At 40.1% G+C, this 14,904-nt stretch overlaps 1 protein-coding gene across 2 annotated transcripts; it reads right to left on the reverse strand.

Moving 5' to 3' along the window:
* Positions 1-780: 780 nt before the first annotated feature.
* Positions 781-2,881, reverse strand: LOC114565788 (uncharacterized). 2 transcript variants are annotated; one of them, XM_028594036.1, is made up of 4 exons: positions 2,656-2,881; positions 1,330-1,763; positions 1,083-1,172; positions 781-916 (listed from the first exon to the last, which is right to left on the reverse strand). In XM_028594036.1, exons 2-4 carry the CDS (start codon positions 1,759-1,761, stop codon positions 791-793), a joined length of 648 nt encoding a protein of 215 aa, XP_028449837.1. In that variant the 5' UTR covers positions 1,762-1,763; positions 2,656-2,881; the 3' UTR covers positions 781-790. The 2 variants fall into 2 exon arrangements, 1 of the variants encoding a protein (XP_028449837.1); XR_003693972.1 differs by lacking the exon at positions 1,330-1,763 and having other exon boundaries at positions 1,067-1,172.
* Between the last annotated feature and the right edge of the window lie 12,023 nt (positions 2,882-14,904).

A 14,904-nucleotide genomic window follows, 5' to 3' on the forward strand; every position in this document is an offset into this window, starting at 1 on the left:
CCAAAGTTGGCATCCAATGTCACTATCATATCTCCATCTGCCTGGGAAACAAACATTTACAGTAATCCTGGTTAATGTCATACAGCCTTCATAAATGCAGGTTGTACCAGAGAACACCTGGTTGATACGCTCATACTAATATTGTCACTATTTTATTATAATACCTTATACAACAATTAACTGATTTTTGCGATATAAATTGAATGCCAAAAGGTCATAAAAATGGCAAATATAGTTAATCAAACAATAACCATGCCACCAACTACAACCAACCTTTGGACATGCTGGGCATGTGGTCCCATCATCTAAGTGTGGGCAAACATCTACCAAACTTCTTTGTCGAAAGTGGTAATGCCTAAACTGGGATATGGATTCTCCCACCAGGGCTCTGTAGAGTGCGTTAACCTACAGTATAAGCAGCATTTTCACATCAGTGAAAACCTTTACTTTTCATACAATTACACTTCCTAAATAAAGTCCAAGGTGATGGTAAGACATTATTTTTATAGAAAAATATCAATAATAACTTTGCATGTAACTATATAATCCTAGACAGTTCCATAAATAATAATGATGCAGTACAATCAAAGTAAAAGGTCCAATTGTCACATCTATGCGGACTGGTCAGTCTTCCATGAAAGTAACTAAAATCTTCACTTCACAAACATGACTTCTAACTGACCTCTGCAAACTGACTTACCTCTGCAAGTGTAAGGTTGTTTTTCCAGCGTAGGGTGTTGCAAAACCCTCAACAGAAACCTGACACTCGGTGACAGACAAACAAAAAGCTCTAGCAGAGGGATGGAAAAGGCTGTCTGGGGCTTGTCGGCTGTTGCTGGCCAGAGCCCATACCGTAGCAGAGTGCAGGCTTCTGGTTCACACACACACATATTGACAGTGACGGTGCAGAGCTGTCCTGCCAAATAAAAAGAGGGAAATAAAATAAAAACATAACAAAGTACTACTATAGAGACACATACATTACTCCACATTTAATAGGACTGGATTCCTCAACTTTAAAATTAAATACATTACATACACATTTTTTCAATGTAAAATGACAAACCTGTGCTGATAATTACTTTCATGTCCTTCATGTACACAGCATGGGTGCTATGGCCTTCAGGTAAGTATAGGAATAACCCCAGGGAAAACGGCTCATAGTAGGCATTCTGTAAGAAAGATTCATAGCTCTAGGAAAGTTTTTAAAACAACAGACTGAAGACACAAATAATTTATACAACATAGTGCTAAAATATTACCATAACAATTTAAAATTACTTTGAGTTAGTTATATCTGTATGTATGACTGCATGCTATTATTCTTACATTCCACTTATCAGGTAGGTGCAGTGAATTTCTGTGAGTCCTCTTCAGACAAGCCTCACAAAAGACTGCAGTTGTGCTGCACTCAATGCACCTATAATCAGCATCTTCTAGGCAGACAACACACTGCGTAGTGATTGGTGCTGAACATTCAAATGACACCTTAAGCAGGTCATCCTTGACTGCATCCCAGGCATGAATCTCTCTCTTCTTTGCCTTACTGTATGCAGTCTCAGAACATGAACTAGGTGCCACATCATCAGATTCAACCTGAGGTGTAACAGATGTGGAAGGGTCTGAAGGATGGGTCTGTTTGGTGCTGGGTTGGGGAAGACCTTGACTAAGGTAAGAAACCTTTGCACGGCCAGTGATACACCTCCTCACCACCTTAATCTTAACGCTCCTGAAGCGTGCACTCTTAATAGCTTTTCCCATATCTGAAATCAAAATATTTGGCAATTATTTATTATTTAATAATGTAAAGTGCACTCCTAGCTGGAATGAGGAATATGTGATAGATAGATAGATAGATAAATAGATAGATAGATAGATAGATAGATAGATAGATAAGCACAAAGAGTGTGCTTTTGGGTACTATTATTATTTATTTTTATTTCACTCAATAGGCGTATGGTATAGCGTCATTGAAGCGTTAATGAGCAGCTACATGCAATAGGCCTTACTATTTACACTGTGAACAGTGTGGAAAACTACTTACTTTCAAGCTAATGGGGACATTTACTAAAACAAAACATGCTAATTAGTAACGTTTTATGCTAACGTAACGAATGTAGGCTAATAATACAATAACGTTAGCTAACGCAATTGCAAAAATTATCTCATGTCAACACTAATGTCACGCTACACGATATATGCAATAGGCCTTACTATTTACACTGTGTACATTGTGGAAAATTACTTAATTTCAAGCTAATGGGGTCATTTACTAAAACAAAACATGCTAGATAATTAGTAACATTTATGCTAACTTAAAGCAAGTAGGCTAATAATAGAATAACGTTCGACTTACGTGCAGTTTAGTGTCCCAAATTATGTTCAAAAAACTGAGTGTCCCAAATGAAGAGGGTCTTATTTGAGACAAGTTATGGTAATGGTTATGGTTAAGATTATGGTAGCACAGGTGGTTTAGCAGGTTCATAGTTAATTAAGGACGTTGTATGGGGAATTTGGGACACTTAACTGCACGTATACCATAACGTTCTCATGTCAACATTAATGTCACGCCATCATAAAAAAAAAAATTCTGTATTGTTTTCGCTTATTGACTAAATAATCACAGTTTAAAGGCTCTCATTTTAATGGTCTTACCTGTGTATACATATGCCGTTATCCAACAGACTTCCGGTTAGCGGAGACCTGGATTGCTCCGGGATTGGATCTGGAGTCTTCTCGTGTATTTATCCGTGATTAACCATGCGAATGGATGATAACAGCCCTCTGAGCCTACCAGTAGGCGCAGCAGGCCCCTACTGACCCATATCTATGAGGCTGATAACCACTGATAACGCCCATTCAATCCAATGATAACATTCGAAGCGGGTGCTGTGTATCGATACAGTATTGTCACGAGAAATATCGCGATACTATGCTGTATCGATTTTTTCCCCCACCCCTACTATGAAGCCTTTTAAGCAGATTTTTGATGAGGTTTTTGTTCACAGAGATGTATAGCTTTGTATGGGTATGTGTACACAAACATGTGTTTTGGCATTTTTGGTACACTTCTACCTCAGCCTACTGCACACAGACACAAGTACTTTTGCATATTCTGCTAAAATAGAGATCAGAATGTGGTGCCATACCAACAATCTCATTCAACCATTTCATAAAATGAGGAGTTTCATTCATTCATTCATTCATTCATTCATTTCATTTATTTGTATAGCACAAGTAAACACAACAGAAGTTGACCACTGTGCTTCACATAACAAGAGTCAGGAAAGATAATAGAATAAAACATCCTTCAGACAGCAGAAAACATAAATAAAAATAAGAATTTAGAGAAATGCACGCTCCAAGAGATAAAACTTTAGTTTGAGTTTAAACTCATATAAAGAGGACAGCGATCTCAAGGAGACAGGGAGGTTATTCCACAGCCTAGGACCAACAACAGCGAAGGCTCCGTCTCCTCTTGACTTTAGACGCGAGCGTGGCTGGGACAGATTTTGCTCGTGGAGTTGGTGGTGACATGGGTCAGAGGGTATCAGACATCATAAATGATGAACCAATCAATCGGCTCTGCTCCTATAGGCAGCTTGGTGTGTATATACAACACCTTTGGCTGGAAGGCCCGTGTTGAAAGTGTGTCTTATCATTTAGAGCAGACACTCACAGTGAATCAGAGGGTTTATGTTATACAAGGCTGCATTACAGAGCATTTTAATATGTCAGCAATATCTAAAAACATCTCATTTAAAGCTTACTATTCAGGGAGCACAGATATTATGCTCTGATCAATCTTTATTCTCCATGCCAAGCTCTTGTCCTCTGGCAGAAGAAATGGGTATCCTAATGTAAACTAAATAATTCTAAACTATAGCCCTAATTGGACCTACCTCAATTAAAACTTTAAATAATGTTGCTTGAGGCTGCAGGGAATAGCTTCATGATATGATGCATATAGGGTTGTGTGCTCACTGTTTGTGAAAGATGAGCAATAGATTGTGGCTGTGTGATGTGCTTCAATCTGACTACATATCACTTTGTTTATTTGTTTTATGGTAAGTATGTCATCTGTATGATAAAACAATATGCCAAGTATTATTTGTGAAGCATTTGAACTCAATTGTCTGGGGACAATAAAGTATAGCTTGCAAAATGGTCCCTATGATATGTGAAAATTAAAACCTTGTCATAGGACTATAGCAAACACATCGTTGGAAAGGTCTCCTGGAGAGTAACATATGTCAGTCTGGAGAGCATACATTACTCCTGCTTTGAAATATTGACCTCTGAACCTTGAACCCAGTACATGTTTGAAGGCTTGTCATTTAGCAACAGAAGGTGCTACACACATAAAACCAGCTGTTATAGAAAGCTCTGGACCTCAGCTATCATGTAGATATGGTCACCAAAGTTTATCCACTGTAAGCACTGTCAAATATGGTAATAAGCTATTTTCACCTATTTAACGATTCGATTTTTAAAATCTGACAACACCAGCGTGTTCCCCATCCCAGAAAAACCCCAGGGTGTATCCAAAATTATACACTACCAACTTCTACTCATGAGAAATATACCAATATATTTAAAAACTACAACTCCCACTGTAGACACGTCCCAGAATCTGTTACAAAGCTTGAGCACTTGTAGTTCTTCCGGGGTGGGTGGGAGGATGTGTTCGGCTCCTCTTTCTGCTGTCTGCCGTGAGTGGGCTTCATTCCGTTTCAGATTGATGCCGCCCGCCGGCCGGCCGAGCACACAATACATGAGACAAATACATGAAACTGTATTTTATTATTGATGCTATCTTTATTGTTTAACTCCTTAAATACAACGTTAGAAACAAAAAATCAATATTACGAATATTATGTATTTGTATCTTTTCTATCCGCCGGGCGGTAATTACGACGTCACTTCCGGAGTCTTCATCTGATTTCTTTTAAACGTTATTACGATGCATAACTTACTGGAACAAAACTGAGCAACGTGTTGTTGCTGGTGACAAAACTACTGATTATATATATTTATTACATGGCTTGCTTATATTCTAATGTACAATGCGGTCTGTTATTTTCTTGATAACAGACCGTTGCTATGTATAACACACCGTTGCCATGCATAGCAGAGCGTTGCCATGGACGCAGTTCTGTTCCCTCCGGAGGAGAGCTATCAATCGATCCGCTAGAAGTAGATTTGCGTCGGGGTCCTAATCACCCCGTCGTTGTTGTATTCGCTATAACAACGCTCTACATTATCCCTTACGTACATTGAAGCGATATAGACCCGCTGATCGCCGTCTGATTCTGTGAATGAATGCCCGCATTGCATCGTGGGACATCGGCTTTGAATGTGCCCAGCTCGGCTCATATCGTAGCTTACTGTTCTGTCTTATTTACTGTAATATTTCACCGGTAATAAGACCGAAAGACTATTATTAAAATAAAGAAATGCATACCATGATAACAGCTAAATACATGTTGAAAGATGTAGCGTTATAGTTTTAAAAATATCAATAAAAAACAAAGCAATCCAGCTTCCCTGGCCGAAATAGACCGAAATAATAACATTAAAAGAAATACATATAAACCGTCATAAGATCTGGTGAATAAATGTTGATTAAAACAGCGATTATTGGGCTAAAAATACCAATAATATCAAAGCTGTATCCAGCTTCTCTGCTGCAGCCGAGTGGCAGAAAGTTTCGTGATGGGATTACGTAAGATGCTTCTCATTGAAATACATTAGTATAAAAAACGTGACCCCTACACGTAAATCTTCACAATTACGTAATGGTATCACGTTCTAATAGATTTAATTTCGTAATGCCATCACGAACTGACGTGAGACTGGGTTGGAGAATACAGCTATTAGAAGGTAATATATGAAGTGGAAGCTAAATCTGACAGCTGTAGGGTAGCTAACATAAACTTTAGTTGTCTCTGTGAAGCTCCCAGCTAAGCTCCTATAACTAGCGACGCAGTTAGGAAACAAGAATGAGCTAGCTAACTAATGATAACATAAGCATTTTGGCTCAGTGGACGTCGATTTTAAAGTCATGTTAAAACTATTTCCCATCATTCGTCCGATTTCCAGCCGCAGCCTGCCACTCCCCCCTGTTACTTGGTACGTAGCGTTAGCTCACAATGCCTTGTGTTTCTCACACTCGCTAATTTATTGTTCATTCGACGTGACATGTGAAAAACATTTCGTTTTCACATGCGGGTAGGCCAAGGCGAGAAGAGGGAGATTAGCTAATGTTAGCCAACCTATTTATTAAAAAAATATCACATTTGAATAGTAATTTCAGCATTTGAATGGTATTGATTTTTGTACTATTCGAATTATATTCGACTTTCGTAATACGTTCCAACAGCCCTATGATGAAGACCCAACATCCTGGTTTTTCCCCTTAATAATAAAACATTTAAATAACATGGGACTTTTATTGTAAGGAATCTTATAGTAAATGAAACCGTTTCTCAGCCTTTGCTTTGACCATTTAGTTTGCAGGCTTACTCCAGACAGCGATGTGTAGCTCTATCAATGCAAGACAACACAAGAGCAAGAATTTCTAAAAATATCCTACATATTCTTGAATTCAGGGATGTTTCATGAAACTTAAAATAGCTTTATTGTATAAACAGCTGTAAGTCAGCTGTAAGCTACAAGGCAACCGCACTGCAGAGAGCTCCGACCGCCAGCAACAGGCAGCACAGAAACAAAAACACCTGAAACATGATTCACTCTCAATGGTTTCTGTGACGTGAGATTATGGAAATACTTTGAATGAGTACATAGTTCCGCTCATAGTTGAGTAGGTAGTCTTTAATGAGGCCCAGGACACATTCCCGTTCTCACTGCTATTAGACTGTGGACATGTGGCTCAGACCACTTCCGAATGTGGTTTTTGAGATTGGCTCTCCTGAGAGCTCTCCCTAGAGCTGCCCTTAGAGCTGTTCACTTGTGATCCGATCACTTAGATCATATTTTAATACCAGGTGGAAATGGGGTAAATGCCTCAGGGTGTGTATTTTTGTTTTATTTGTGTAATCTTTAATGTCTTCTGTTTGCTAGTGATGTGTGCCTATATGTGGTGATGACGGGTCCATGTCAAAGTTCCCCATGGGGACAATAAAGTATATATCAATCTATCAATAGTTTCCAATTAATACCTGTTCATCCTAAGTGGAACAACCCATAGCTCATTTACACTTTCAGAACTAACATACAGGTGATTTAAGAGATGTGCTCGAACACACTGAACTGAATCATTGGCATGAATGCTGAAGGCATTCACAACGTATGTTATTCTACATATTTATTCAGTGTGCCGATGTGCTGCAATAGCAGCAATCGTCACAATGACTATATTTCCCTATACTTATTATTCTTCATCTTCCGCCACATTTTTGTCCCACTACTAGTCACGGACCATATGCACATAAATACAGCAAAACTGTGTAATGATCAGGAATTGTGTGCAATGACTTTTCTAAGAGATTTGCTGCAGGGTTTTCACGAAATCGGCAAAAAATGGCGCGAAATTTCCCATAGACTTTAATGGGAAATCTTTGGGAAATCGCTTAACATAGCTCAAAACAACCCCCGTACCGATTCACCATAATTTAAAGGGGTGATAGAATGCAAAACTGATTTTACCCTGTCATAGTTGAATAACGACAGTTCGGTGGGTAAATAGGACATACATAGAAGCTCAAAATCCCATTGACACCCCTTTACTATGAAAATTTCATATTTTGAAACTGCCGCTGAAAACGGGCGAATCTCAACAAAGCTAGTTGCTTACGTAAGCATCTCAGGACTTGTACCTTTGTCACGCCCATGGGTGTATTAAGAGAACGGTCACGCCCCAACATTTACATAGGCTGCACAACTGAACAGGTAGTCTTCTGAATCTAGGTCGCGCAGATCTCTGCTATTCCATTACAAAATTCACTTCTGAAACTTTTTAATGCGAGAAATCAACTATGTAAAGCTCAAATATGGGCCGCTTTACGAAAATGGATGGCTAATTGCAAATTTTGTCCGACTGTGTGTCGGAGTTCAGTGGCCGGTGCGGCCTGTGTTGTTGCCTCGCTGCCTGGCCTGCCTTCCTTAACAGACCCCGGCCTGCTGTGAGCTCGATTGAGTTCCGTTACGGCTGGCAGCCCACAGCACTCCATACCCGCGCAAAGTCACCCTTTTTTGGGCTAATGGACTACCAAACGCCGCTGCTCTGACAGAGCTCCAGGGCCTGCAACTCCCCTCTTCCTGCTAGCTAAATGCCCGCTGTATGTGAGTGAGAGCGCGGTCAGCGAGCTTGTTATGCCAGCAATCTCTTACCACAGGTTCCAGTTAATCTTTTAATGTGTGTAATTATAATGTGTTGAGTTATTAACGATTGGGGAAATAAACACCGCTTGTCCACGAGTCTCATTAATAGAGCCTGCGGCTGGATGTAGCTCTATCAATGAAAGCTAGCTAGCCTCCTCTTAGAATTCCTCTGAAATTTACAAAAATTCATTAACTTGAAATCGGACACCGTTGTTAGCTTTATAAGACCTTTAGGTAGATGTTGTATAAGTGGCGTGACGAAATTCAAACTGTAAATATACTCAAATTACGACCAAAAATGAAGCTAACTATCCGTGATTTGTAGCTACACATAGCTATGATTGAAGGGACAGTTGCAGCTAATGAAACCCCTAATCTTCACAAATATTCATTAACTTGAAATTGGACACCGTTGTTAGCTTTATAAGACATTTAGGTAGATGTTGTATAAGTGGCGTGACGTGTGTAACATGTGGTAAGAGATTGCTGGTGTAACAAGCTCGCTGACCGCGCTCTCACTCTCACACACGGACCATTTAGCTAGCTAGAAGAGGGGAGCTGCAGGCCCTGGAGCTCTGTCAGGGCAGCGGCGTTTGGTAGGCCATTAGCCCAAAAAACGTTGACTTTGCACGCGTATGGAGTGCTGTGGGCTGCCAGCCGTGATGGAGCTCCAAGTACCTCATAGCAGGCCGGGCGGCAAGGCAGCAACACAGGCAGCACCGGCCGCTGAACTCCGACACACAGTCTTACCAAATTTGCAATTAGCCATCAATTTTCATAAAACGGCCCATATTTGAGCTTATATATATATAGTTGATTTCTTGCTTAAAAAATTCTCAGAAGTGAATTTAATAACGAAATAGCCCGACAAACAATGTATAACTTTGCAGTGTCTGAAATATGAGACCTGCTGTCGAGTCTCCCATGGACTATGTAGTTTGCTCAAACCAATCAGCGCGCAGCTCATTCTAAATATTCATGAGCATACCATATTTGGAAGATAAGCTCTTGTTCCAAATAGAGCCATATTCACAGGGTAGTTAAGGGCCTAATAAAATAGCATTCGGGCAATTTTCAGCCCAACCAGTGTTACATACCCTATTAGGAGACCTTAAGGAACAGTGTAAAATACCCTATATAATCATTCTATCACCCCTTTTAATGTGGAAAAATAATTAAAAGTTTAAACCGAAGACCAGCCTTCGGCCTTTATTGGGCTGAATAGGCATTCTGATATCAAGCACGGTTTCTACCTAATTACAGTTTTCAGACCGTTTCAGATTTTCCAATGTGTGTGTATGGGGACGGAATGTTGAGAGCAAGAGGGGAAGACAGAGTGTGAAGCTCATGGCAGTGCGCTACCTACCCAGCCTGAGCTAATCAGCACATATCTGCGTTCATCAACCACCAGAACCGGACCGTGTGTGCGTGCGCAGAGAGAGAGAGAGAGGGAGGATGTTGTCTTGTGTCGGATCGTTAACAAATTTAACATTTTAGCAGAGGTGTTCATTTCCATACAGGTTTAGTGGCATGATGGTTAACGGGGAAGTAGGGGATTTGATTTGCGGAGTTATTTTGGCGACTTAATTAACCCGACCCAGGGTGAGTCTGATGAAAACTGATGTATCTGCCTGGTTCAACTCTGAGATTTTCTCGCATTGCACCGCTATTTGAAGGAATAATCTCCAAGATTAGGCTACGTTATGTTCTGTCCGCTCACACACAGCAATTTAATATAATAGCAGGAAAAGAGTCCCCCGCTGTTCTAAAGCGTTCTGCATGAGGTGTCTGCTGATGTGCAGGTTACCTTCCCCCCAAACACGGACACACATATATACAGATACGTCTCGCTTTATAAGATAAATAGCCTGCCTAAGTGGGATCATGCGTCTGCACTTGTTGTGTGCTTGTGCCTTGCATGTGTGGGATTCTGATACCTCCTTAAATTTGGGAATTGTCGTTAGTTTATTCAAAGTCAAAGACAGTCCAAAGTAGTGCAACTTTGCACATCTTTGTGGGTCTGGGGTGAAAGCTCCGCTGCTCTCTGTATCTGGTCCTCAGTGTGAGAGGGGGAGTGGCCAGCGGCTAGAGCGGCAAAAGCCAATGTGTGCTTCTTTTACCTATATATTTAACGATATCTTTTGCATTTCTAATCCAAACAACGTCAAACTTGGCACTGCACTTACTCGTGCCCATAGCAAGACACCTGACACAGACAGACTTAGATAGATAGATGGATAGATAGATAGATGGAATCCACTGGACCTAAACTTTTGGCTCTGTTCATACCAAGGGCTGATAGGAACAATGAAAAAACATATCTGGAAGGATGCAGATGATTCCCTTTTTGTTATCTACTCTGTGTCACATATATTTGACACCACAAACATAAAACCCACATCAATGCGTTCGCCAGACTATTACCTCTCTGGTGATAATAATATTTTGTCTCCCCTCCCTCCTCTACTACTTCACTCCGCAAATTACTTTAGCAAGGAGGAGAAGAAAAGGAGAGGAGGAGAGAGGAAGAAAGAAGAGAGGAGGATGAGCGGAAGAAAGGAGAAGAAGTGTTATTTGTCAGCTAACATGATGTCATGATGGACTAACTGATCAACTGACTGACTCCTAACTGACTTCAGGCCTCAACACCAACAGGTATTTTCACAGAGACGAGGCTCTGGTGCACCATAACACTTAATGTTTAATACTGTGAGAGATATGATACCCTGTTGAACATCCTGTGCAAGAATGGTGTTTGTTGTGTAAAGGCCTTTACACAGTGGTTTTTTCATGCGATTAATTCGCATATCAATATATTTTTTCTAAATGTTTTTATCAGATGTACTTTCACACAGAACGCGGATATTACGTGGCAATAAAGCAACGTAATTCTTTTTTGAAACAAGGTTGATTTCTCTGAGCTTTAGCAAGGCGAATAAAGACATCAACCAATCATGCTGTGTTGTTTACATACAGTACAGGCCAAAAGTTTGGACACACCTTCTCATTCAATGTGTTTCTTTTTTTTCCATGACTATTTACATTGTAGATTCTCACTGAAGGCATCAAAACTATGAATGAACACATATGGAATTATGTACTTAACAAAGAAGTGTGAAATAACTGAAAACATGTCTTATATTTTTGAGTCTTCAAAGTAGCCACCCTTTGCTTTTTTTGATAGCTCTGCAAACCCTTGGTGTTCTCTCAATGAGCTTCAGTCACCTGAAATGGTTTTCACTTCACAGGTGTGCTTTGTCAGGGTTAATTAGTGGAATTTTTTCCCTTATTAATAAAAAAGCAAAGGGTGGCTACTTTGACGAATCTAAAATATAAGACATGTTTTCAGTTATTTCACACTTTTAGACATATGCTACACTGTTTTCCAGAGGGGACTAAAAGGAAACTCAATAAATAGATTACAGTAGCTAGTGTTAGCTTTTCCTGCTTCAGGGGGAGACAGGGCTGGAGTCTCCGGAGCTAACGTTAATCCCTGTCACTCCGCTCAGCAGCGGGGCAAACAAGACAGGATACCTCTGGTGGTTTTGAGGAGCTGCAGTATTTATGTGCAGTGTTGGTGTATTGAAGATTGCAGACATGTGAGTCCTATCTAGCTTTGTACCGAATAAAAGTTTTAATTGTTTATTACAAATAACAATTTGTGCTTAAACTGCAGACTCTAGCTACTGTACAAATATCTAAACGTTAATTCTCCTCTGCTCTGATTGCTGTCTCTCGTCCGCTCACACTGCACCCTTTCTCCATCTCTTCTCCCCAGACGGAACTCTAACTGTCCCTCCGACAGTGAGCTGCAAATTCACATCACTGCTGGTGTTAATAGTTTTGATGAGAAATATTCGCAGGCGATTATTTTGTGTTGCTTATTTGTCAAGCCCCTGGTGTCACTGCATGAAAAGTGGGATTTTCGTCCCCGTAAACGCCCAGAAATCCCCCTAATTTTCGGCATTTAACGACAATTTACAGTGAACGTCACGTTTGTCTGTGCCACATATTGTCGGAAACAAACCATGACATATGTGGAGAGCTCCTGCGGAGGTGTGAATGGCTCTAATTAGCATATGAATAGCAGCGACACCGCGCCTGGCCAGAGAGTGTCTGGCCTGGCTGGAATTTCCTCACTCAGTATTGGAAAAAAACACTACTTTTAAACAAGAAAAGTCACTCCGGGGGCCTGTTTCACAAAACCAAGATAAGGGATTAAGCCGGGATTTCCTTGTTATCCTGGATGAATTTAGCCTTGACTCGGTTTCACGAAAGCGGAGGCACATAAATCACCATGGAGATTTATTCTGTGCAGCTAGCCTGCTCCCGACCAGGCTAACAGCCAGGATTTATTTCATTCTGGAGCCTTTTCTGATCACCCAGCAGTGGTTTTACCCTATTGTTATCAGCCTGGATTAAAATACAACAGCATATTGCTGTTCATTTAAGTATTAAGTTTGGCAGTTGTTAGATAATTAAAAAAGACTGATACAATTTCAAATGTGTGTTTTAAATGAAGTATGTTACTAAGGGCAATACATACAATGCTGTACATTTCTATAGTTGACCAATGCACCTTGAATTATTTTAGTTGATTCATTTTTTTTTTATTCTTTAACAATAAGGATCATTTTTGCATTGTATTTGGCATTCTTAGCACACAATTTGTGTTGTCCAGTAAACTGGGACTATAATTTGGGAGGATTGTACAATTTTAAGAACATATCTTAATTGTACAATCCTCCCAAATTATAGTCTTAGTTCACTGGACCAGTAACTATATAGGCTATTCATGTAACAATAGGGAGAGGACACCTCAATGGTTTTTGACCTTATATTTTGCTGGGGGGAAATAGCTGATGAATATACTCTGTTCCATTCATGTTTACAGTGTGCATGGAATTTATCACTTAATTATGTTTATAGTTTCTAGATTTTAGAGTCCAATTTCTTCAGTGTCTTTATTTTCTATGTCCATCTATACGAGGGAGCAAGGCATATAATATGTAGAGAAGGAAACAAATTTTTTTTTAAAAAGCTGGCAGATAATAGCGGACTGAATGATAGTCTAAAAATATACATTCATAAACTACTGCTCTTAACTGAAACCATTCAATGAGTCACTGTCATTTGCAAAAACGAACAGTTGTACACTTTGCATTAAAAGCGAGCAGTGGAAGTTATGACTTTATTATTATTACTTTATTAATATATGAATTTATATTTTAGCCCATGAGAGAGAGAGAGGGGGAGAAACAGAGTGAAAGAGATATTTACGCATCATATTCTAGCGTTGTAGCGTTTCCTGAGTACTTTCCTGAGTAATTTCCGTACTTGTGCATTCAGTCAGTCCGCAATCGTCTGCCTCGCTTTCGGGGGATAATAGGACCCAAACGCAGAGAGCAGGCAGGCGAGAGTTGAAGTTGAGGATTTATTGAATTAAACACAAAAACAAACCAAGGGAGTCCTGTGAGCTGCAGCAGGCGAAAAAACAATTCTGGAAAGATCCAAAGGTATCCAAAAAACAAAGGAGGAACAAAAAACAGGAATAAACGGGAAGCACGGAAACTGATGAGAGCTGACACTGGGAGACACGAACACACACAAACAAACAAAAAGAATCCGGATAAAACAGTCATGTAAATCTGGACTTGCTCCGAGCAAATAGTAGGTCACGGCCTTGTTATGAAGCGAGGTTAGTCTGAAAAAAAAAATGTACGGTTAAGATCAGTATCTATGGGGTGGCCTCTAGCTCACCTAGTAAGAGCGTTCGGCCCATGTTTGGATGGAGCAGGGTTTGGATCCGAACTGCTGCCGTTTTCCAACCTGTTCCCCCTCTCTCTCCCCCTTTCATATCTATCCACTGTCTAATAAAGGGAACAGCCCCAAAAAATAATCTTAAAAAAAAAAAGATTGGTATCTATTAACGTAAGATAGCTATGTCCTTATACAGCAGAATGAATGAAAGCATATTCTTTAAATCTTACCCTTTCGTTTGTAGCGCCTGCTACAATTTGTCACCGAGTTGTGAAGACGGCATACTGCTTCCTGTAAATTACAAGACCAAAAAAAATACACTTTTATAAAGCAACAAACCTGCTTAGCTCTGCTAATGAATCGCACTGAGAGCAGCCAGGTACACAGCTGTGCTGCTCGCGTTTAAACGTGCGTGCATGGTGGGGTTTAGAACATTACTGCCAAGTCTAAGTAGCCTGTTTAACATCCAAAGACAGTCATTGTACTTCTTAAGAGTTAATAAACAGTACAGACTAGCTCGCCGTTTCATTAATAATCATATACTTACATTGTATTTTCCTTTTCTGTGGGCGCATCTTTACGGAACTCCGGAGGCAACATGGAGGAGAAAAAAAAATGCTTGGTACGTCTTGAACAACTCCTGCGTGTTTCCAACTGAAGTTTGACAGAGTGTAGTACAGACAACTCTTTTACCAGTTGGCCTGAAATACTCCCATACTTTGGAAGCTTTTGCTCTAACTCCCGGAGTCATCTCCCTCCGCTATTTTTCAAATCGAAGCAGTGAAGGCGGGGCGGGGGTAG

This window comes from Perca flavescens, chromosome 12 (assembly GCF_004354835.1).
Source record: "Perca flavescens isolate YP-PL-M2 chromosome 12, PFLA_1.0, whole genome shotgun sequence".
Lineage (NCBI taxonomy): Eukaryota > Metazoa > Chordata > Actinopteri > Perciformes > Percidae > Perca > Perca flavescens.

What these genes read in the sequence shown, in the direction of transcription:
- LOC114565788 (XM_028594036.1), bottom strand. Translation starts at nt 1,761, where the DNA reads ATGGGAAAAGCTATTAAGAGTGCACGCTTCAGGAGCGTTAAGATTAAG. An exon ending in ACCTACCTGATAAGTGGAAT is followed by an intron (nt 1,173 to 1,329) that starts GTAAGAATAATA and finishes TCTTTCTTACAG; the next exon opens with AATGCCTACTATGAGCCGTT. An exon ending in TGTACATGAAGGACATGAAA is followed by an intron (nt 917 to 1,082) that starts GTAATTATCAGC and finishes TTTATTTGGCAG; the next exon opens with GACAGCTCTGCACCGTCACT.